This window comes from Orycteropus afer, unplaced genomic scaffold, assembly GCF_000298275.1.
Source record: "Orycteropus afer afer isolate SDZICR_OR568_19922 unplaced genomic scaffold, OryAfe1.0 scaffold00064, whole genome shotgun sequence".
NCBI lineage: Eukaryota > Metazoa > Chordata > Mammalia > Tubulidentata > Orycteropodidae > Orycteropus > Orycteropus afer.
The window spans coordinates 4,233,057-4,254,772 of NW_006921651.1; the positions used below are offsets into that span (position 1 = coordinate 4,233,057).

General features: G+C 46.0%; 1 protein-coding gene across 1 annotated transcript; it reads left to right on the plus strand.

Annotated features, from left to right (window-relative positions):
* The first annotated feature begins 2,114 nt into the window (after nucleotides 1-2,114).
* On the plus strand, nucleotides 2,115-2,789 carry CUNH10orf95 (chromosome unknown C10orf95 homolog). The gene has a single exon (XM_007940024.2). It carries the CDS (start codon nucleotides 2,115-2,117, stop codon nucleotides 2,787-2,789), a length of 675 nt encoding a protein of 224 aa, XP_007938215.2.
* Nucleotides 2,790-21,716: the final 18,927 nt, after the last annotated feature.

Here is a 21,716-nt window from a genome sequence, read left to right on the forward strand (position 1 = left end):
GGATCTCAGGTCCAAGGACACACTCCACTCCTGGCTGCTATTATTGATGGTAGTGAGATCCCCCTTTCTGCCTCTTCTTGTTGTTGTTATGTGCCGTCGAGTCGGCCCCGACTCATAGTGACCCCTCCTTGGGTTTCCGAGGCAGTATCACTACAGAAGGGCTCATTTTAAGCCTAGCAGAATGGTAAAACTGATCAATCCCCCCATTAGGTTCCATATAGCTTATTTCCAAAGTCCCACCCCCACAAAGGTGCCATGTACCTTATTTATATTACTATCAACTATCCAATCCCCTTGGTAGACCACAAAGCACCTTATATTTGCAAAATTCCACTCAGTCACAAAGACCATGGCTAGAAGACCCATACCAAGTAATTTACTGGACCATACCTCCATCTCAAAAGAGTATGAAGTCTTGGGCTTGGCTCCCATTGGCCCAAACTGGGTCACATGGCTACTCTAAACCAATTACTATGTCCGGGTGGATGGCAGTCCTGGTTGGTTTAGGCCTAAAATCATGTGCACACCTGAAGGATGGAATGACGCCAACTTCTGCAGAACCCTTTACTGACAGTAGGTAAGATGTAGGAGCCAAACAAAAACTGGGGGCTTTACTGGTGGCAGGGTAACAAATACCAAGGAACTCACTGCTTGGTCCTTATTTTTCTCATTTTGCCTGAAAACTTTCTCCCCAGACCAGTAGGTGTCCTCAGCAAGCATGCAGGAACCAAATTGGGAAAAAATTAAAACGCAGGCTCCTTACCTTCCCAGGCTTTGACTTAAGCTTATTTTTCAGCTCTCCCCATTCCCCACCCAGGTGTGACCAGACTCCTCTTGGGAACAGGAGCAGGTGGACAAACTGGTCAGTCCCATGTGGCCCAACATTAAGCTCCAGGTAGGGGTGTGGTCAACAGTTCAGTAGCTTTCAGACACTCCCCAGATGCTGAGGTTTTAGGGGTGGGGCAAGGTTATAAATAGGATGGGAGAGATGTATTAGTTTCCTATTGCTGTTGTAACACATTAGCACAAAATAGTGGCTTAAAACAATACCCACTTATTATTTTACAACTCTGGAGTCAAAAGTTCAAAATGGTTCTCATTGGCTAAAATCAAGGTCATGTACCAACAAACACCACTGTGTATCAATTCCGAGGCACACAGCTTCCTGGTTTCAACTCATAGCAACCATATAGAAGAGTAGAGTTGTCCCAAAGGATTTCCAAGGCTGTAAATCTTCATGGAAGCAGACTGCCTCATCTCTCTCCAGGGAGTGGCTGGAGGGTTCAAACTGCTGACCTTTTAGTTAGCAGTCAAACACGTAATCACTCATTGCACCACCAGAGCTATTTCCTATGCAAAGCAGAGATAACATTGGTACTTTCTTCCTACAGTTGATGTGAAATTCAAGTTAGATGCTCATCAACAAACTGATTCAGTGCCTCATGAGGTTTTACTCAAACGTTAGGGTAATCCAACCCATCTGAAGAAGCTGGTGTGGGGAACTGGATCTAATTTGATTGGAAAGGGATTTTGGGAAGTGTATGTTGGGGACCTAAGCCTTTAGGTTAGGGCCAGTATGACCTGTAGGCTCATCCAGACACACACTGGCTGACTGGCTCCTGGCCAGCTCAAGGTGTTTCCTTTTGCCTGGTAACAGGGAGGTGTGGCTGAGGCAGGGCATGAAGGGGGCAGCTCAACTAAAAAGCTAGCAGAAAAAAGCCCAGCTTTGGACCTCTCTGGCTCCCCCAAATGTTGGAGACCAGCTCCCCAGTCTGAAGGAGACATGTAAGTGGGGGATTACCTGGAAAAAACATGTCAGGCTTGAGGCTTGGCCAGGCCTCAGATCCTTATTATCTTCTGGGAGCATGGGGTTCAGGCTGCGCCTGGGACAAGAGGTAAGGCAGGGAACTGAACACCTGATTTAGGAAGAGTTCCAAAAAGCCATGAGGTATGCGTATGCGTGGGCCCCTAATATGAACCAGAGGCCTGGATTACTAGGCTGTAGAAATGGGTACTGATGGTAGTGGTGGTAAGAACAAAGTCTGTGCCTACTCCCACAGCTCCAGACCAGGACGAGGCCCCACCAAAAATGCCCTCCGCCTGAAGTTCAGATCATGTACTCCTACAGCTGCCTGCTGCCCTGGGAGGGCTTATGGCCTCCGCTGCAGCCCCTCACCTACACCTACATGCCCGCCCCTCTGCTGCCCCCCATCCAGGCCCACAACTTCTGCAGCCGGCCCCCGAGCCTCAGCACTGGTGAGTGGGCGGCCCCGCGGGAGTTCCACTGCTTCTACAGCCCAAGCGCGCCCCTGCCAGCCGCGCTGCCCCTGTGGGCCTTCTCTCCGGCCTACGCCGCAGCCCTGCGCCCGCCGTTACCAGCGACCGGCTACGCAGGGCAGGTGCTGGAGTCGGCCGCGGCCGCAGGCAAGAGTTGGGCGCCGTGGGCGGACGGCGACAGCCTGCAGGCCGAGCTACGCTGGGGCCGCGTAGAACGCACGCTTGGCCAGGGCCGCGAGCTGCCCGACTCCGTGCGCCGGGAACTGCGGCGCGTGTACGGCACGTACCCGCGCACTGACGTGCGCGTCACCTATCGCGGTGGCGAGTTCCTGCTGCAAGCTGCGCCGCGCGTCGGCGAGCCCGAGTACCGCGTCGAGAGGCGCGTACTGCGGCGGCACGCCAGCAGCGGCAGCAACTCGGCGGGCGACGGCCGCTCAGGCGGCGGAGACAGCAGCCGGGGCAGGGGAGGCGTGGAACGCGGCCGCCGGAAAAAGAGGAAAGGCCTGAGCTGAGGGTGCCCGAGGGCCTGGCGGCCGGCCTGAATGAGCACGCGCGTAGCTCGCCTTCCCTGCGCTGCTCGCCGCCAGCGGGAGAGGAGAGAATCCTTTCCACCTGTGCTGGGAGCTGAGTGCACCTGCCACCTAGCTTTCTGGTTTTATTATTATTATTACCCAGCCCCCGACACTGCTGTCGCCCCTTCTTGCACTTCCTAGATTTCTCTCACGTTGTTGTTGGACGATGGGGGAATGGCGAGAGGGGATGAAGGGCATCTCTGGGTGTTCTTTTCCTTTCTGCCAGACACTCTTGGAAAGTCAGGGTCTTTTATTTCCTCAGTCCCTCTTGCTCCCCACCTTGTTCTCCTCCCCTGAAGCCTGCCCTGCGATAAACCCCAACTTCGCCTTTCTTCCTCTCCCTCTGGCAGAGTTCCTTACCCCTAACCCCTCCCCAAGCTCAGGGCCAGTGGTCCCCAGCTTGTAATGAAAAGTAAATAAATGAGTGAAATCCAGTGTGTGCTGTGAGATCATTTTTTATGCTTGGGTATTTCCCCCATCTGCGTAATGGAAGCCTTACCTTCCAGTCCTGGGTCCAGAGGGGTGGCAGGAAGAGAGTGGGAGTGGGTCACTGGAGAAGGTGTGCCCGGGACCAGCGGGGCTCAGCTCCGCTCTTCAGCAGCCTAGTCCTGTGTGCAGGCTTACACACCTAGCCTTCACTGGTCCTGCAGCCCACCACCCACGGAGAGGTTCAGAGGGCGCTAGCTCTCTTGTTGAATGAAGTGTGTTAGGTGTGGTTGGAGAAGGGGTATTTGACACCTAGGTTTCAAGGGGTTTAGGGCAGGTTCTGATATTTTCTAATCATGGATGGAACTTTAGGTTCTCTGAGTTTCTTCATCTGTAAAAGGGACCTAAAACCAAGCCAGCCCATCTAGAAGGTGCAGGAAATTTATGAATGAATGAATATGAAAAAATGAATGTCACTACCTGTTTTTTGATTCTTGCTAATAGTCTTTAATTCTTTTTATTATTTTATTCTTATTGTGATTTGGATGAAAGTTTACAGGGCAAATTCATTTTCCATACAGCAATTTATTCACATTTTGTTTCATGACATTGACTGCAGTTCCCTACAATGTAACAGCTCTCTTCCCACTTCCTCCTTGTAGTTACCTTTTCCCTGTGTCTCTTTTCTGTGCATTCCTGCCCCCAGAGCTATCTCCTTGAGCAGATACTGCCCTTCTATTCTTCCATGATCCATCATTCTAAGGAGTATATCTATCTGCTGTAAATGTTCACCTTACATGCCTCTCTGTTGCTTGGCTGGAGGGCACAGGCGTGAGTTCAATTCCAGACCTGAAGGGAAACTAGGAGCCACAGTCTTGGGGGTCTCACCAGGCTCTATTAGACCAGTAAACCTGGTCTTTTCTTTTCTTTTTAATGATTTTTAGTTTTGTTCCACATGTTCTCTGGCTCTATCTGAGATCTTCTGTACCAATCCCTTTCTGAGTAGTTGACAGTGGTAGCTGGGCACCACCTAGTTCTTCTGGTCATATAGGCTGACATTCGCATGGTCTACTAGTCCCTTAGGAGCTCTGGTAGCATAGTGCCTAAGGCACTTGACTGCTAACCAGAAGGCTGGCGGTTCAAACCCACCAGCCACTCCTCGGAAGGAACGTTGGGCAATCTACTTCTGTAGTGATACTGCCTCGGAAACCCAAGGAGGGGTTGCTGTGAGTTGGGTCCGACTTGGTGGCACATAACAACAACAACAACACTAGTTCCTTGGGCTAATTGTTTCCATGGATCTTTAGTTTTCTTCATTTGTCTTTGATGAAGACCTTTTTGTGTAGTATGCCAATAGAGCTTGATGTTCCCTGCACCATGATCCTGAGCCCACAGACCCAACAACCCACCCCTTCAGGGTGGTGAACTGTCTAAGAAGTTATCACAACTTTGCCCCATTAGTTCTACTTATATGGACATTCTTACAGCACATATAAATAAATACCTGTATAGAAATATCTTCTGCCAGCCTTATATGTGGTCATGGGTATATTCCCTTTTGTCTAGACATACCTGATCATTCACCCTGTCAGTCTTTAATCCTTAACCAGAGCTCCTTTAATAGGTTGACGTTTGCAAAATTCTAGGAGTTTGCTGGAGAGTTAGACCACATACCCAGTTTCAACTATGGTCCAAGCGTGATCACCAGTTCTGATGCCCAAGCTGTAGAAATCTGGCCCCTCATGGAATTACTTTTACTGAACTTCCCTTTGTAGCTGGCAACAGATCCCTGGGTCTACAGGTGTGTCATTAAAGCTGTGGACCATCTGACTGAACACTACCATCCTTATGAGCTTCATGGAGTTCTCTCAAACCTCAACAGTTGATACTTCTCCTGATAAGTGGTTTGCTTTTATTTTTTAAGCACCAAGGATCTCGTTTCCTCCCATGAAGCTCAGCCAGATTTGCTTAGCATCTTTCATATAAAACCCTGAGCCAATTTCCCCATCTCCAAATAACGATGATAATATTAGGATAAAAAGTTATCCTAATATTATGCCATGAAGTCCTGCACATAAACTTTATTTTAGCACAGTGCCTGGCGTGTACTAACTGGTCAAATGTTAGTGTTTATTTTAAAGTTTGTGATACAGAAATATATAATATAGGCAGTTAGAGTCTTTGCTAACTCCCTTCACCCCCAAATGATCACTGTTGTCCATTCTATTATTTTTCCAGAGTGGTGCAGTGAATCACTTAATATGGCTCTTCTAGCCATGGTCTTTGTGGCTCCCACCAGATGACTGGGTGAGACTATGCAAATGTAAGGTGTTTGGGGCCCACCAAGCAGAATGGATAGCTTGCTAATAATTTAAATAAGGTACAAGTCACCCTTGTGGGTGTGGGACCATGGAAATAAGGTGTATGGAACTCTAATGTGGGAATTGGTTAGTTTTTCTATCTCACTAGGCTTAAAATGAACCATCCCAGAGGTGAAAAGGGGCATCTCACTGTTGTTGTTATGTGCTGTCAAGTTGGACCTGACTCATAGGAACCCCTCCTTGGGTTTCCAGAGGTATCACTATGGAAGTAGATTGCCCAGTCTTCCTTCTGAGGAGTGGCTGGTGGGTTTGAACCGCCACCCTTCAGGTTAGTAGTCAAGTGCCTTAGGCACTATGCTACCAGAGCTCCCAGGGGATTTCACTATCAGCAAGAAAAAAGAGCCAGGTATGGAGCCCATCTTTGGACCAGAGATGCCTGCGCTGAGACAGCAGAGAGACAGCAGCAGCAGAGGCAGTAGAACCATGAGACCGGCGTGAGATGGCGCCATGGGCTTCTCAGCCCACGAAGCAAGAAAGCTGAATGCATTCAGGCAGGAAGCTTGCTGGTGGAGTGGGGTACCTCTCTGGGTACCTATCTACTAAAAGAGCATTGTAACACTTGCCTGAACAGGGCAAAGGCTAAGACCAGAAAAGAGTGTGCCTGTGGCATGGCTGAGAAGAACTGTCCTGTTCGAAGAACTGTATCCTGACTTTGTTTCTGATCCTGAATAATAAACCTCATAATTGTGAGTATTGTCTCTGAGTTATGTTTGGCCATATGCAACAGATTATTGAACCCAGCAAAGAAGAGAGTGCTGTGGGAGGGATGGCTGGCAAAAAGGGTTGGAGGGTAGCTGCATGTCTGATGTCTGACCTCTGTCTCATAGGAACCAGCCTTGGGCTGTTGATACTGTTCTGAATCTTCCTTTCCCCCCTGAAGTTAGAGGAGATCAGAAGCTGTCCCCACGCCTCCTTCTCACCCCATTTTTTAAATTGTGATTTGGGTGAAAGTTTACAGAGCAAGTTAATTTTCCATACAACAGTTCATACACTTTTTGTTTCATACACTGATTCCAATTCCTGTAATGTAACAGCTCTCTTCCCACTTCCTCCCTGTGCTTACCTTTTCCCTGTGTCCTTTTTTCCTATATATTCCTGACCTCTGAGCCATCTCCCTGTGCAAATACTGCCCTTCTGATCTTTCATGGTTGATTGTTCTAAGGAGTGTACCTACCTGGTGTAAATGTTCACCTTATACACCTGTCTGTTGTGTGGCTGGAAGCCACGGGAGTAAGTTCAATTCCAGGCCCAAAGGGTGCTAGGGGCTAAAGTCTTGGGGGTTTCATCAGTCTCTATCAGACCAGTAAGCTTGATCTTTTTTGTTTTTGAGTTTTTTTCTGCATTTTTCTCCCATTCTATCCAATGCCGTTTCAGCACCCAGTTTTCTTTTTGTGTATATTGTGTTAATCATATAAAGGTATTGCACTATGGTGCCTATTGCGTTTTACACTAACTATACCTCGGACATCATTCTGTGCCAGTGCACACAGACCATTCTCTAACAGCCATCCAGAATTCTAATATTTGGGTTATTCCCAGGTTTTAGCTACTGAAAGTCCATCCATGAGGGTTGAACAACATCATAAATATATTTAATGTCAATGAATTGCGCCTTTAAAATTGTTGAGGTGACAAATGTTTTGTTACCTGTATATTTACCACAATAAAAAAGAAAAAGAAATCTTGAGAATTCACTTTGTGATAATATATTGACCTAAAATAAACTTATTTTTGTGTTCTTAAAAGAAATCCGACAAATTTCATAAAACCCAAAACCAAACCCATTGCCATCAAATCGATTCAGACTCATAATGACCCAGCAGGGCAAGAGTAGAACTGCCCCCTAAGATTTCCAAGGCTGTAGTCTTTATGGGGGTGCTCTGGTAGCGTAGTGCCTAAGGCACTTGACTGCTAACCAGAAGGCTGGTGGTTCAAATACACCAGCCACTCCTGGGAAGGAAGGTTGGGCAATCTACTTCCGTAGACATATCACCTTGGAAACCCAAGGAGGGGTCGCTATGAGTCAGCCAGACTTGATGGCACATAACAACAACAACAACAACAAATCTTTATGGAAGGAGCTCTAGTAGCATAGTGCCTAAGGCATTTGACTGCTAACCAGAAGTCTGGCAGTTCAAACCCACCAGCCACTCCTCAGAAGGAAGGTTGGGCGATCTACTTCCGTAGTGATACCGCCTTGGAAACTCAAAGAGGGGTTGCTATGAGTCGGGGCTGACTGGACACATGACAACAACAACAATCTTTATGGAAGCAAACGGCCATATCTTTCTCCTGCAGAGGAGCTGGTGGGCTCTAACCCCTGACCTTTCAGTTAGCAGCTGAGCGCTTTAACCACTGCACCACCTGGGCTCCTTACAAATTTCTTAAGTGCCTTTTATTTTCCAGGAACTGTTCTAGGCCCTAGAGGTACAGTGCTGAACAAGACAGGCTGGCAGTCCCTGCCTTCATGGAGCTTAGAAGAAGACATAAGGATGGAACAACAGGCAAATACGAAGTTGTTACAAGCACTACAGCAAGAATAAGAGGCTGAGATAGAAATGGGAGTGGGGTGGTGGAAGTTAGGGTAATCAAGAAATCTTTCTCTGAAGAGGTAACATTTGAAATGTAAAGAATGAGAATAAGCTAGCCAAGCAAAGAGAAGGGTGAGATGGGGAATCTAGGCAGAAGCCATGGTGGGTCCAATAGCTGCAAGGAGAGAGTTTCCTTCATCCACTCAACAGAGTGGAGAGCCCACATGTGCTGAGAAGTGTTCCAGGTGCTAGGGCTACAGTAGAAATCAAGCCCCTTGAAGCTTACGTTTCAGTAGAGGAGACTGACAGCAAACAGGTGAATATATGATACAACATCAGATAGTGATAAGTAATGGGATACTAATTAGATCCACCACCCATCTGTCAGTTTGTGTACTGTGGTGGCTTATATGTTGCTATGATAATGGAGGCTATGCCACTGGTATTTCAAATACCAGCAAGATCATCCACGGTAGACAGGTTTCAGTGAAGCTTCCAGACTCACACAGACTGGGAAAAAAAGCCTGGTAATCTACTTTTGAAAATTAGCCAATGGAAATCTTATGGATCACAGCACAGTATTATCTGATATGGTGCTAGAAGATGGGACAGGAGCAGGCAATATTTTGTTCTGTTACAGACAAGGTCAACTGCAACAGACAACCATGTTTATTTAGGTAGGAAAGTTAGAAGAGGCATCTCTGAATAAGTGACTCTTGAGTAGAGACCCCAGTGAAGGCCTTTGCAAGCTATTTCAATAGTTGGGGGAGAAAAGCAGGCTCAAATACCCTGTGCCTGGTGTCCTTGTCCTGTGAGTGAAGGGGAAAGTGGTAGCAAATTATATTAGCGATAAAGGTAGGTCCTGTGGGGGCCATGAAGCCATGTTGAGAACTTGGGGTTTTATCATTAGTATTCTTAGGGGATAGAAGGTTATGAGCAGAGGAGTAATATGATCAGACTTTTCTTTAATTCTGACTGCTGTCTGATAAAGAGACTGTAAAGGGAGCACTGTGGAAATACAGAGGCCAGTTAGGAGGCTTTTGAAGTAATCCAGGAAGAACAGTATGCCTTGGCCTTGCTTGGAAGTAATGAGGGTGATGAGAAGATAAAAAGTCCTTGAATATGCATCTTTGTTCACATATGCAAGTGTTAAATTCTAGAATCTGTATTTCTAAGTACTTAGAATTACAAATTGAATCATTGAGCAATCACCTCAATAGCAATAAGAACAGCGTGTGCTCAGATCTTTGGTTCTAAAAATCATTCTCCACTAAAAGGTAAATAAAAGCCCTTGGAAAAGTGGTTGATGCCACAGCCTGGGTAGGGAAAGTACAAGATGAGCGTAGAGCAACTTGCTAGAAAATAAACGCACTGACATGGAGTAGGATCCAACTAATAGTGATCCCTCCTTGGGTTTCCGAAGCAGTGTCATTACAGAAGTAGATTGCCCAACCTTCCTTGTGAAGAGTGGCTGGTGGGTTTGAACCACCAGCCTTCTGGTTAGTGTCTTAGGCACTATGCCACCAGAGCTCCCTAGATAATAAAGAGGTGCTCAAAAATTTCAAAAGGACAATGGAGACAGCTTAAAGGGACTTCCATCTGCCAAATCAGGGACAATTTAAGCATCGAAACAAGCAACAGTAACGGATTATAACCTATTGACTAGAATAAAAATCCATTAGTCCATACTGATAATAACTAACTAACTATGAAAGGAAAGCTCTTTCTTACAACAGAAGAAATAATAAAATTAGAAAACCATTATTCCCAACTATTTGTAGTAATAATTACTTCAGGTGAGAATCATGAATGGGCACTAAACCCAATGGATGAAAGTTAATGAGAAGCAGGATATTTACACAATGTCAAAGCATGGTCTGATAAGATATTGACTACTTCCAAAGTGGAAAGAAAAAAAAAAAAGTAGAGAAAACTGGAAAACATCACCTTACCCACCTATCAAAGTTCACATTATCACTAATGGAACATATCAACATCGTGCCCGCTTTCTGATGTTAAATGAGAAAACAACATCAGTTCAGTGGAAATGCACAACGATGAGGAAACATCAGACAGACTGAAGTTGGAGGACAACCCCACTGGGCTGTATTCTTTTTTTAAAACAATAATCTATTTTGTTGTTGCGAATATACACAGCAAAACATCAATCCAACGGTTTCTCCATGTACAATTTAGTGACACCGACGACAGTCTTCGAGTTGTGCAACCATCCTCACCCTCCTTTCCTGAGTTGTTCCTCCTCCATTAACATAAACTCACGGCTCCCTAAAGTTCCTGTCTAATCTGAGTTGCTGCTTTCACTTTGATCCCATATAGAGAGATCTTAAAATAGCATAATGCTCAAGCAGGCATTCTTTACTAATTAAGCTAAACTATTGTTTGGTTTTAAGAAGATTTCAGGGATATTTTTGGATTAATGTTTAAATATTATCTCAGGGCAATAGTTTCAGGGGTTCATGCAGCCTCCATGGCTCCAGAAAGTCTGGACTCCATGAAAAGCAGAAGTTCTGTTTTGCATTTCCCCCCTTATGATCGGGATTCTTCTGCAGAATATTTGATCAAAACGTGGCCTGTATTCTTCACAAATGTCAATGTCATGAAAGACAAAGGCAGCTGAGAAATTCTTTCATGAAACACAAAAACTAAATGTAATGCATGTGTTGGATTGGATCCTGGATTAGGATGTAAATTGTTACAAAAGACAATTAACAAGATTTGAATAAGAACTATTAATGTGATAAAACTAGTATATCAATATGAATTTCTCTGATTTTTCTAATTATACTGTGGTTATATAAAAGAATGCCCTTGTTCTTAGAAAATACACACTGAAATATTTATGAGTAAAGGGACATCATCTGTAACTCTCAAATTATTCAGAAAAAAATACTTATGTATATATTCGATACACACACACATATACACACACTTTATATACAGAGAGAGAGAAAGAGCCTGGTGGCAATAAGGTTAAGAGCTAGGCTGCTAACTGTAAGACTGACATCTCTAACACACTCAGCAGCTCAAGGGAGAAAGAACTGATGACCGGGGACATCAAGCTCAATTGGCATATACATAACACACTACATAAAACATCATCCCACCTCCTACTTTGGCGAGTAGCAACTGGGATCTTAAAAGCTTGCCAGCTGACATCTAGATGCAACGATGAGTCTCTCTGTGTCCAGAACAAAGAAGAATGAAGAAAAACAAAAATTCATGGAAACAATTAGTCGTAGCGACTGGTACACCATCGATCTGCAGCCTATACGACTATGAGACCAGAAGAACTAGATGGTGCCCAGCTACCACTGTCATCCACTTGGAAGGGGATCTATGTAGGAGATCCTGGATAAACAGGGAGAACAGTGTGGAACAAAAGTCAAAATCATTTGGAGGAAAAAAAAAAAAGGTGGGGACCAGGTTTGCTGGTCCAATAGAGCCTGGTGGAACCACTGAGACTATGGCCCCTAGCTGCCCTTCAGGTCTGGAATTGAACCCACACCTGTGGCTTCCAGCCAAACAAAAGACAGGCATATGAGTTGAACATTTACCTGAGGTACATACACTCCTTGAAGAGAACAATCATTGGAGAAAGAAGGGCTGCTTATGCACAGGGAGATAGTTCAGGGGGCAGAAGTGCATGGAGGGATGGACACAGGGAAGAGGTAACTATCGGGAGGAAGTGGGAAGGAAGCTGTTGCATTGTGGTAAACTGTGGTCAATGTCATGAGACAAGGTGTATGTGAACTGCTGTATGGAAAGTGAATTTTCTCTGTAAATTTTCACCCAAATCATAATAAAACAAAACAAAACAAAACAAAAGACCTGATGACCTGGTTCCTTAAAGATTACAGCCAAGAAAACTCTGTAGTGCACCTTTTTTCTGTCACATGAGGTTGCTATGAGTTGGAATTAACTCAATGGCACCTAACTACATATGTACAGGAATACTGTGTGGTTTAAAATCAGGAAAGGTGTGCATCAGAGTTGTATCCTTTCACCACATTTATTCAATCTGTTGAGCAAATAATCCAAGAAGCTGGACTACATAAAGAATGCAGGATTGAAGAAAGACTCACTAACAATCTGCAATATGCAGATGACACAGCCTAGCTTGCTGGAAGTGAAGAAGACTTGAAGCACTTACTGATGAAGATCAAAGACTACAGCCTTCAGTATGGCTTACACCTCAACATAAAGAAAACAAAAATTTTCACAACTGGATCCAAAAGCAACATCATAATAAACAAAGAAAATATTGAAATTATTGAAGATTTCATTTTACTTGGATCCACAATCAATGCCCACAGAAATAGTAGTCAAGAAATCAAATGACATTTTGCATTGGGCAAATCTGCTGCAAAAGACCTCTTTGAAGTGTTTAAGAGCAAAGATGTCACTTTGAAGACTAAGGTGCTCCTGACTCAAGCCAGGGTTTTTTTTGTTTTGTTTTTTTTTTAATTTTATTTTGATTTGGGTGAAGATTTACAGAGTAAATTCACTTTTCATACAGCAGTTCACATAATATACTTTGTCTCGTATCATTGACCAAAATTTACAATGCAACAGCTCCCCTCCCACTTCCTCCCCATAGTTACCTCTTCCCCGTGTCCACCCCTCCATACTTTTCTGCACCCTGATTTGTCTCCCTGTGCATAAGCAGCCCTTCCTTCTCCCTTGATTGTTCTCTCCAGGGCGTGTGTCTACTTCAGGTAAATGTTTAATTCACATGCCTGTACTTTGTTTAGCTGGAAACCACAGGTGTGGCTTCAATTCCAGACCTGCAGGGCAGCTAGGGCCATAGTCTCAGTGGTTCCACCAGGCTCTATTGGACCAGCAAACCTGGTCCCCACCTTTTTTTTTTTTTTTTTTTGCCTCCAAATGATTTTGAGTTTTGTTCCACATTGTTCTCCCTCTCTATGCAGGATCTCCTACATCCCTTCCAAGTGGATGACAGTGGTAGCCAGGCACCATCTAGTTCTTCTGGTCTCATAGTTGCATAGGTTGCAGATCGGATGGTGTACCAGTCGCTAGGACTGATTGTTTCCATTAATTTTGATTTTCTTCTTCTCGACAAGGAGAGACCCATTGTTGCATCTAGATGGCAGCTTGCTAGCTTTTAAGATCCCAGTCGCTACTCGCCAAAGTAGGAGGTGGAACTATGTTTTGTATAGTATGTTATGCCAATTGAGCTTCATGTCCCCTGCGACTATGGTCCCAAGCCCGCAGGATCAACTACTCGGTCACTCTGGGTAGCTTAGCCAGGGTATTTTTAATAACCTCATATGCATATGAGAGCTAGACAATGAATAAGGAAGACCACAGAAGAATCAATGCCTTTGAATTGTGGTATTGACAAAGAATATTGAACGTATCATGGACTGCTAGAAGAATGAACAAATCTGTCTTGGAGAAAGTACAGCCAGAATGCTCCTTAAAAACAAGAGTAGCCAGACTTCATCTCTCATACTTTGGTCATGTTGTCAGAAGGGACATGTCCCTGGAGAAGGATATCATGCTAGGTAGAGGGTTGGCAAAAAATAGGAAGAACTTCAATGAGAGGGACTGACACAAAGGCCGTGATGATGGGCCCAAGCACAGCAACAATTGTGAGGATGGTGCAGGAACAAGCAGTGATGCGTTCTGTTGTACACAGAGTTGCTATGAATTAAAACTGACTCGATGGCACCTGTGGTAGTTCAGTTTGTATGTCAACTTGGCTGGGCCTGGTTGAGTGGCTGGCAGCTGGATGTAGTATTCCCCATGATGAGACTGGTAATCAACTCCATGGTGGAATCTACTGTGGGCAGCTGAGTAGCTGCCTCTGGGTATGTGGTTTGCTTCCCATATATAAGAAACAATTTTAGGAATGGTCTCAAGCTTATGGCACACTTAGACCCTGCATGTAGCTGTGCTGTTGTTCAGCAGTCTGCCATGCTCTGCCAACCTTGGGACTTACAATGGACTTGAAGTAATGGCCTGCTGTATGGTTTGGTAACATCGGGACTGTGCCTTTTTACTTGTCAACCTTGGGCTTGTCAGCCTCAGCAGCCAGCAGCTGAGTGAAGAAAAACCTCTAGCTCCAGTGGGCTGTGAGCAGGAGGCAGAGCTGAACCCCAAGGTTGAGGGGCTTTTACCCAGCCCCTAGAGCCCTGCACTTTGAACTTGGACTTGAAGCCTCCAAATTGTAAGAATAAACTCCTGTTTGTTAAGGCCATTCCATTTGTGCTATATTCCTGTCAGAGTGGCACTAGGTAACCAGAACAGCACCTAACAATGACGTGTGTGTGTGTGTGTGTGTATGTTGTATTGTGGTGTCTTGTGTATTGCTGTGATGCCAGAAGCTATGCCACCAGTATTTCAAAAATTAGCAGGTTCACCCATGGTGGAAAAGTTTCAGCTGAGTTCATAGACTCAGACTAGAAAGAAGGTCCTGGAGACTTACATCTTAAAAAACTAGCCAGTGAAAACCTCACAAAAAGCAGCAGAACGTGATCTCATATAACGCAGGAAGACGAGCCCCTCAGGTTGGAAGGTAACTAAAATATGACTGGGTTGGAAGAGCTGCCTCCTCAAAATAGAGTTGACCTTAATGACAAGAATAGAGGAAAACTTTTGGGACTTTCATTTGTTGATGTGGCATCACTCAAAATGAGAAAAAGCAGCTGAAACATCCATTAATTGGAACATGGAACATGTGAAGTATGAATTTAGGAATATTGAGAGTTGTCAAAAGGAAATGGAATGCTTGGAGATAGATATCCTAGGCATTAGTGAGCTGAAACAGACAGGTATTAGAAAATCACACGGTCTACCATGCTGGGTGCAGTGCAGTGAATTGCTTAATATTGGCTCTTCTAGCCAGAGTCCTCCCTTTTGTGATGTGTTGTAAATCCTAGCCTCTATGCCTGTGGTTATGGTCCCATTTTGGGGTGAGTTGTATGTTGCACTGATGAGGCAGGAGTAGGGTGGAATGTATCTCGAGTCCTGCCTTGCTGGAAGGTTGTTGGAAGGTGTGACTCAAGTCACCACCCTTCATTTTCCTTGAGGGTATATATGTGAACGCTCTGGGAAAGGTCATTCTCTTGCTCTGGATCCTACATCAGGTTCACCATCATCTCACCCTCGGTTCTCGGGACATGAGACAGCAGCCAGTCATCTGACCTGCCAGTCTGGGTTTGTCAGGCCCTGCAACCACGTGAGTGAGAAGACTCGTGCAGACCAACATCTGACCCACAGATTGGGGACTTGCCAGCCTCCACAACTGCATAAGCCATTTCCTTGGCAGTTCGTTTGAGTTCCGTGAGATGTTACAGTGAAATACGGAACGTTAAAGATGAGAGGGAGAGTACTGAGGGGAGGAGGAGGAGTTGATATTAGCGATGATGCAGTATACAGTAGTTTGGAAAAGTTGGACATTTGAGACATCTTTAACCTCTGTCTCACAGCCTTGGCTGATCCTCCTAAAAGAAATTATTCAAGCACCGGGAATGTCAAATTGGAGAGGAGCAGGATTGCATTCATTATTGTAAAGAACATTTCACGATCTAACCTGAAGTCCAGTGCTGTCTGTGTTAGGATAATATCCATACACCCATGAGGAAGACCAGTTCATATGACTATTATTCAAAATAACACACCAACCACTAATACCAAAGATGGAGATTTTTACCAACTTCTGCAGTCTGAAATTGATTAAATATGCAACCAAGATGCATTGATAATTAGTGGTGTTTGGAATGTGAAAGTTGGAGAGAAGGAAAAGGATCAGTAGTTGGAAAATATAGCCTTGGTTTCACGTGGACCTCACCAGCTGCAATGCACAGGAAACAAGTTGACTACATCTGTGGAAAGAGATGATGGAAAAGCTCAACATCATCAGTCAGAACAAGGCTGGGGCAGACTGAAAAACATACCATCAATTGCTCTATGCAAGTTCAAGTTGAAGCTGAAGAAAATAAAAACAAGTCCATGAGGCAAAGTATAATTTTGAGTATATCCCACTTGAATTTACAGACCATCTCAAGAATGCATTTGACATGAAAAGGAGAGTGAAAAGGGTTGCACAACTCAAAGAATGTAATCAATGTCACTATATTGTACATGTAGAAACTACTAAATTGGTATGTTTTGCTGTGCATATTCTCAACAACAACAAAATAAATAAAATGTAAAGAAAAATATAGATTTGATTCATTGAACACTAATGACCAAAGACCAGAGGAGTGTGGGATGACATCAAGGACATCATACACGAAGACAGGAAAGAAAAAAAAAAAGACTAAAATGGATGTCAGAATAGATTCTGAAATTTGCTTTTAAACGTACAGTAGCTAAAGCAAACAGGAGACGTGATGGCATAAATGAGCTGAAGAGATTTCAAAGGGTGAAAGACAGAGTAGATGTTATAGTAAAATGTCTTCTCTATTGAGAAGACACAGTAAAATGTCATAACAAAATACGCAAGGACCTGGAGTTAGAAAATCAAAAGGGAAGAACATGCTCACCATTTCTCAAGCTGAAGAACTGAAGAAAAAATCTATGACTCAAGTTGCAAGATTAAATGATTCAATAGGCAAAATATTGAACTATACAGAAGCATCAAAAGAAGACGGAAGGAATACAGAGTCACTGTACCAAAAAGAACTGGTTGACGATTAACTATTTCAGGAGGTAGGATATGATCAAGAGCCGATGATATTGAAGGAAGAAGTCCAAGATGGATAGAAAGCACTGGCAAAAAACAACGCTCCAGGAATTGATGGAATATTGAGATATTTTAACAAATGGATGCAACACTGGAAGTACTCACTTGTTTATGCCAAGAAATTTGGAAGACACCTATCCAGCCAACAGGAGAGCTCTGGTGGTAAAATGGTAAAGCTCTCGGCTACTAGCCACAAGGTTGGCAGTTGGAACCCCCAAGTCACTCCACTGTTTCCATAAAGATTTACAGCCTTGGAAACCCTATGGGGCAGTTCTACTCTGTCCTGTAGGGTTGCTGTCGACTCCGAATTGACTGGACCACAATCAACACAATCAACTTGACTGGACCACAATCAACACAATCAACCACAATTAACCCCACAATCTGGGGTTAATCTTCCCTGAAGCAGATGGCCACATCTTCCTCCTGCTGATCACTTAACTGCTGCACTACCAGGGCTCCTACTAATGAGGGAGATATGCCCCTGAATTGCAGGCTTTCTGAGGGAGGTACCACCAGCCAGTCAGTCAGTTCAGCATCCCAGGGCACTTCCAAACCTTAGCTCTCCTTACTCCAGGCCCCTTGGATATAAGTGAGCTCTGCATGGAGCCTAGATGCTTCCTTCTTTGAACTTAACTCATAAAACTTGTAGACTACTGGGACCTTGCTGTTCATTGGTCCAACCCCCTCAATTTACATTATGTCAGAAACCAAGGCCAGAGAAAGGGAGTGACCTACTCAAGATCACATAGCAGGTGGGAATCCAGAGCTCCCAGTGACCCTGTTATCAAACCTTCCCACCTGCTCTAGAGTTCCTCACTCAACAAGTCCTGGCTGACCAATTCCAAGTTCAATTCCACCCTCCTACTGATCTTACCTTTGGATGACTCACATTCTACTTCTTGTTGTACGCTGTTGAGTCAATTCCAACTCATAGCAACCCTATAGGACAGGGTAGGACTGCCCCCATGGTTTCCTAGGCTGTAATCTTTACGGGAGCACATCGCTATCTCTTTTCTGCCAAGTGGCTGGTGGGTTTGAACTACTCACCTTTTGGTTAGCAGCTGAGTTGCACCATCAGGGCTCCTTACATTCTACTTAAGGGAAAATAATAATCATAACTTCACACACTTATTGAGCACTCAGTAGGTGCCAGGTGCTGTATTAAAACCCTTTATAGAGACTATTAACTCATTTAATCTTCACAAAACATTAAGGTGAATATAATTATGATTCCCACTTACAGATGAGGAAACTGAGGTCCAGAGAGGTTAAGCAACTTACCCAAGGTCCTACACTGACAAACCTGTTTTGTCTCTAGGCCAAACTGCCTATTCACACATGAAATACAGTAAAAAAAATAAATAAATAAAATACAAGAGGCATTTATTGAACAGCTACTATGTGCAGAACACTGGACTAAACACTACAGGTGCTCACAACATCAGGCCCTCTGGAGAGGGGTGGGGAGGATTTTCAGGAGATGAGATGCATTTTTGCAGAGTTGAGAGAGCCTTCTTGTAAGAGGCATCTGAGAGAGGCTTTGAAGGATGCAGAAGATTCCAACAGACAGTGATGGGAAGCAGATGTCCCCAGAACTGACATGAGACCAGCAAAAGGAAACCATGCTGGCAAGTTCCATTGGGGGGGGGGGCAGGTTAGAACCAGTGAAGACCATACTTTAACAGCAGGGCAGGGAGTCTGGCATGGAAAGAGTCTGGCTGGAAGGTTGTCTGGGAGAACCTGAGCTGAGCCAACAGCTTCCCTGGGGACCCAGCACTGATGGAGTGGCACAGCCGGGCACCAGAACTGAGTTCCTAGGGCATTTGCTAGAGCTCACAGCCTATGGAATTCAGTTCTCAGAGCCAGGTGGCCAAAGTTCTTTCATGATGCTTCCTTCCCATACTCACTTCTGTGAATTTGCCCCCATTCTCAGGATGAGCAAATTGAAACCCAGAATGGACCAGAGCTCAGGGCTCTATAGCAGGGACCCTGTTCCCTAGGCTCTAGGGTACTCCGTGATCAGTCCCCAGTCATAGGAGATGTGCTCTGTGTTGGGCCCAGATGTTGGGCTTAAGGGGTCAGTGTTTGGGGGAAGAGCCAGAACGCACTGAGAAGGGCATTGGCTCTGTGGATTGAGGAACTTCCTGAGTCAATGGAGAATCCCGAGATGAGGCTCCCCAAGATGGGAACCGTGGGCAACCAGCTCCCCACTGAAGTGAAGGCCTGAAGTATCTGGGGTCAGGAAGCGGAGGAGAAAGATTTCCCTGAAACACACTTTCATTTTCTGGAGAGAGGAAGCTATAGGCTCAGAGCCATCCTACCCGCACCCTGCCTGAGATCAGGAGAAAGGGACCAGCACTTACCCACGAAGGCTTTCTCTCTCTCCCTCTTTCCTGGGACTGGATCTGCAACGAAACCCTCCAAGAGTGCTCCTTAAATAGGCCCCCACCACGCCCCAGCCAACTCCCGCCCCCGCCCCATGCTGGCTCTTCTGAGAAAGGAGGAAGGTGTGGGAGGGCCGGGCGTCCTGCCCAGAGAGTCCTTTCTGACTTCAAGTAAGAAAGGGGACCCTCCCCCCCATCCTTCCAAGTGTCCCCTTCCTCACCTCACTCTGACTGCATTTCTCCCATCCCTTGGGAGCAGCCAGCTGGGTTCTTTATCGACTCTTAATGTCTGGCAAATCTGTTCTTTAAACCCCAGTTCAAACCTAATTCCTCATTCTGAGATAGGATGGTGGGGAATTGATATACAAGGGGGAGCTTCAGCATAGGTTTCTAGCGTTTTCCATCAGCTGAGAAGACCCAGGCACCCCAAACACCAGCTGCTAAGTTCATATAAGGAAATAGAGGGGAGGGGAGGCATTACTCTATCCATGTTCACCCTGTGTGGCTTCAAACAGTACCCAAAAGCAGCTATGTTCCCATCTTGGGGAGTGAGAGACTGAGGCCTGAGGGAATGAAAAACCAGGGGCTTAAAGTAGAGCAAATTGAGGAGTTCCAGGCAGGAGAGGGGTTCCTTGGAGCCCCTACCTTATAGTCTGTGAGTGTATCCTTTTATCTGTGGTGGTAACTCTCCTTAGCCCACCCACCCTAGGGCCCTAGAATCAGAGTTTGAGTTGGGAATGGAGGGCTCCCCCTAAGAGGTCTTTCCTATTCTCCTTCCCTGAAAGCTACGGAAGTTCTTTCTGATACCTAGCTACATTCAGCTGCCATCCAAGAAATAGGTGATGGGGATGGGGTAGCTATAATAGTCAGGAATGGCTGTAGGGGTCTTGGGTCAGAACTGAGGGCAGCTCTACTGAGGAAACCTGAAAGTTCCCAGAATGAGGAGGGTGGTAAGGATTTAAGAGTCATCAGTATTGTGTAATGGGTGGGGTGGGGGGTGGGGGGCCCTAGTCACTGGAGGGCTGGCAGAGGCCTGGGGCTGAGGACACTGCCCATTATCCCCTTCCCAGAGGCCTGCCTGGCTGGAGTTCAAAGTGGCTGTCACCCCACCCCTCATTAACCCCAGCAGCGCCAGGCTGGCAGCGGCTGTTTTTATGGAGGACGCCAAGCCAAATCCCCACCCCACCTCCTCATCCCCAGCCACCAACCTCTTGCTTTCTCTGAGACCAGGGGACCTGGGTGGGGAGGAGGAAGCTGGTGGGAAAGAGGGAGCCTGTGTGAAGGGACAGGCCTGGAAGGAGAGGGAGCAGTGATCTCTTTTTTAATCCACATTGGGAACTAACTTAGTCCCTAGGGGAGAGGGGAGGATGGGGCTTTCTCCCTTGGACTGTGGGTTACCCAGAGCAGGGACAGCCTCTGGGTTCCCAGTACCCTACAAGAGGACTAGCACTGAACAGGGCCTCAGAAAAGACCACGGATGGGGATGACCTAGCTAATTCTTTTTCTGGACCCCCATGACCCATTGCCAGGTTCCCAGGAAGGGGTAGCTGTGGACTTCCCCACAGGGCAGCACTACTGGGAAGCTGAGGCAGCAGGAACAGAAAGAGGAAGCTGAGGCCCCAAGGGGCCCTGGAGTTCAGCTATCATGCCAACATGGACTGAGGGCACAAGGGGTAGGCAGGGCCTGCGGATCATCCTGGTTCTGGCTCAGGTCTATCCTCACTCCAGTTCCGGCTGCCTCCCTAAACCAGGCTCCACGGCCCAAAGAGCCAGACCTTGTAACACACTCTAGCATTGGGGAGACATCAATCCTTGTCAGGGTCGTGCAAAGGGGACAAACAGGGTGAAGAAGGCAGCGCCTAAGAACTGAGTGACAAGAGTTTGAGTCTAGTCTGGCCACGGAAGGCGAAAGACACAGGAATTTGGGAGCAAACACCGGGTCTGGCATGATGGCCTACCAGGGGCCCCGAGGTCTATGGAAAGGCAGGTAAGACAATAATGATAAAAGAGGAAAAGATAAGAGAATGTGAGGGCGGAGATCCTTGAAGCGAGGAAGGACGACGTTGAATGGAGTCTAAAGATTGGGAATGGTCAAATACTGACGCAAATAAGCAAGGATACATGTCTAGCCGCTGCGACTCCACAGGCCAGGCCTCCACACCCAACTAACTCTTTGCCCTAAACAAAATGGCCAACGCAAGGGTGCGTCCAAAGCCCTGGAACAGATGGAACAAGTGGGAAAGGGGGCAGAATCCCCGCCTAGTTGAGGGCAAGTTGCCCTTTTCAAAAATGGCCACCGCGGCGCCGCTGGAAGGAACCGCTCTGGGCCATGCCTTTGATCTCGTTGGTGGGGCTCGGGGGATGAGAGCTGCACCGCGCGGGACAAGTCGCCGGCGGCGCCTGACGGAGCA